Source organism: Gossypium raimondii, chromosome 3 (genome assembly GCF_025698545.1).
Source record: "Gossypium raimondii isolate GPD5lz chromosome 3, ASM2569854v1, whole genome shotgun sequence".
In the NCBI taxonomy this organism is placed as follows: domain Eukaryota; kingdom Viridiplantae; phylum Streptophyta; class Magnoliopsida; order Malvales; family Malvaceae; genus Gossypium; species Gossypium raimondii.
The window spans coordinates 29029740-29031756 of record NC_068567.1 but is presented as its reverse complement, the minus strand read 5'-3'; the positions used below and the strand labels follow the sequence as shown (position 1 = coordinate 29031756).

Sequence of the window (2017 nt, the reverse complement as noted above, 5' to 3'; positions counted from 1 at the left end):
TGTCCTTAACAGTAGGGTCCCCAGAAACGGAAACAATTACGTAGGCCAAATACGCCTCACATCCCTTGCGAGCCAGTTTCTTAGCTACCAGTGAAGAGATCATGTTATTCAAGTAGTTCCGACGTTACCCAATCACAACTACTTTATTACCCCCTTCAGTTCTTAATACGACCCTCTTAGTCGCACATTCCAAACTGACACGATGCTTGACCAACCAGTCCATCCCCAATATCATATCGAACTACCTAAATGGAAGCTCCATCAAATCAGCCAGAAATACCATCCCTTGAACCTCTAAAGGAACATGCATGTACAATTTACTAACTCTAATAGATTGCCCCAGCAGGCTCAGTGCAGTCACCTCACTAGAAGTACTCTCAACCGAAATCCCTAGGTTTTTTGAAACAGAATGGGCAACATAGAAATGCGTAGATCCTATATCTATCAATGCAATGTAAAGCACATAAAAAATAAGAAATGTACCCGTGATGACGTCCGGAGCATCTCTATCCTCTCGGCGACGAGCAGCATAAACTAGGGCCGACTATCTTGCCTCAGCCTGTCCAGCACCTCTGCCCGGTGCTCTCTACCCCTGACCCAAACCATTACCACCCCTAGCCTGACCACGGCCGTTAGGCGGCTACTAAACTACCTCCGGTGGCTGTGCAGTACCAAAACCTGCAGCTTGCACCTGATCGTCCTTCAACGAACCCTCTCGAACACGGTGCTCAACAGACCCACATCTTAAACAAGCCCCAATCGTCCTCCAACATTCGTCCGGATAGAGGCTTCCACAATGCCCACAAAGTGTGATCCCTGTAGGTGAAAGAGGGCCTCAACTTTAACTGGCCCACCAGATCTGACCTTTTTCTTAGGCCTCATCGTAGAACTTGAGGGCTCTAAATCCCTCTTATTCTTGCCTATCTCTTTATCCCGATTTTGCCTCTTAACCAGTGCTGAAAAGTCACGCTTCCTCTGTGGAGCTATCAGAACTCTCAAACTGTCCTTGAGTCCATCCTCGAAGTGGACACAACGCTCATATTCAATCGCCACCATGCCTCGTGTATAGCGGCTCAATCTCAGAAACTCGACCTCATACTCGGCCATTAAACGATCCCCTTGCATGAGATTTAGAAACTCACGTCTTTTAACGTCAATGTAGCTTGCCCCCATATATTTACCTTGAAAAGTAGACTTATAGAAATCCCAAGTCAGTCGTTTGGGCTGAGTGCCCTCCTTAATGGTCAGCCACCATTGGTATGCTTCATCGCGAAGCAAGGAAATAGCCCCTTTCAATTTCTGTTCAAGGGTAAGGTCTAGATTGTCCATGATTCTTTCCGTGACCTCCATCCAGTACTCGGCCACGCTAGGGGTGACTCTAGTAACACCCTTGAATAGCTCAGCCCCATTGGACCGAAGTCGTTCCGTAACCGACCCTCGGCCCCCAGATCTAGTGTTGGGCCTAACAACCTCCCTAATATCCTCAACATAGCCTGGGACAAGGCATCATCCCCGGCCATGCGATCATGAGACCCAGTCTCTGTAATAGGTGAAACCGGTGTCTCACTCGTATCTAAATTCGGCATGCTGCCTAATGACAAAGACTCAGCTCGAGCCCCTCCATGGCCTCTACCTCGGCCTCTAGTACCCAGTCTGCGAATACCTTATGCACTCATCGTAGAATTTGTAGCTTATCTATGTTAACAATTTTATGAATCAGTTACAATTTCGATATCTATTAGTAGATATTTTCTGCAAAATAGTATCAGAAGTTTAGAGTTTGTTATCACGAATCGCAGTCTTACTACAGTTTTTAGTTTCACTACTGTTTTCAGTATATACTATCTACAGTGTTCTCAATACAGTGTACTACCTATAGTCGTTTTAGAATATGCTACTAATATTTTCAAAAACTTATCAGAGTTTTTGGAACACTTACCGAATTGACGCCGGAGACTCGGTGTACCACATACTTAGTCAAAAATATTTCAAACCATTTAAAAATTATCTCTTTAAA

The 2017-nt window shown here is 45.2% G+C and overlaps 1 protein-coding gene across 1 annotated transcript; it reads right to left on the bottom strand.

The window, feature by feature from the left end:
* Positions 1–241: 241 nt before the first annotated feature.
* Positions 242–1586, bottom strand: LOC105795798 (uncharacterized). The gene is made up of 4 exons (XM_012625455.1): positions 1471–1586; positions 921–1378; positions 679–816; positions 242–441 (listed from the first exon to the last, which is right to left on the bottom strand). Exons 1-4 carry the CDS (start codon positions 1584–1586, stop codon positions 242–244), a joined length of 912 nt encoding a protein of 303 aa, XP_012480909.1.
* Positions 1587–2017: the final 431 nt, after the last annotated feature.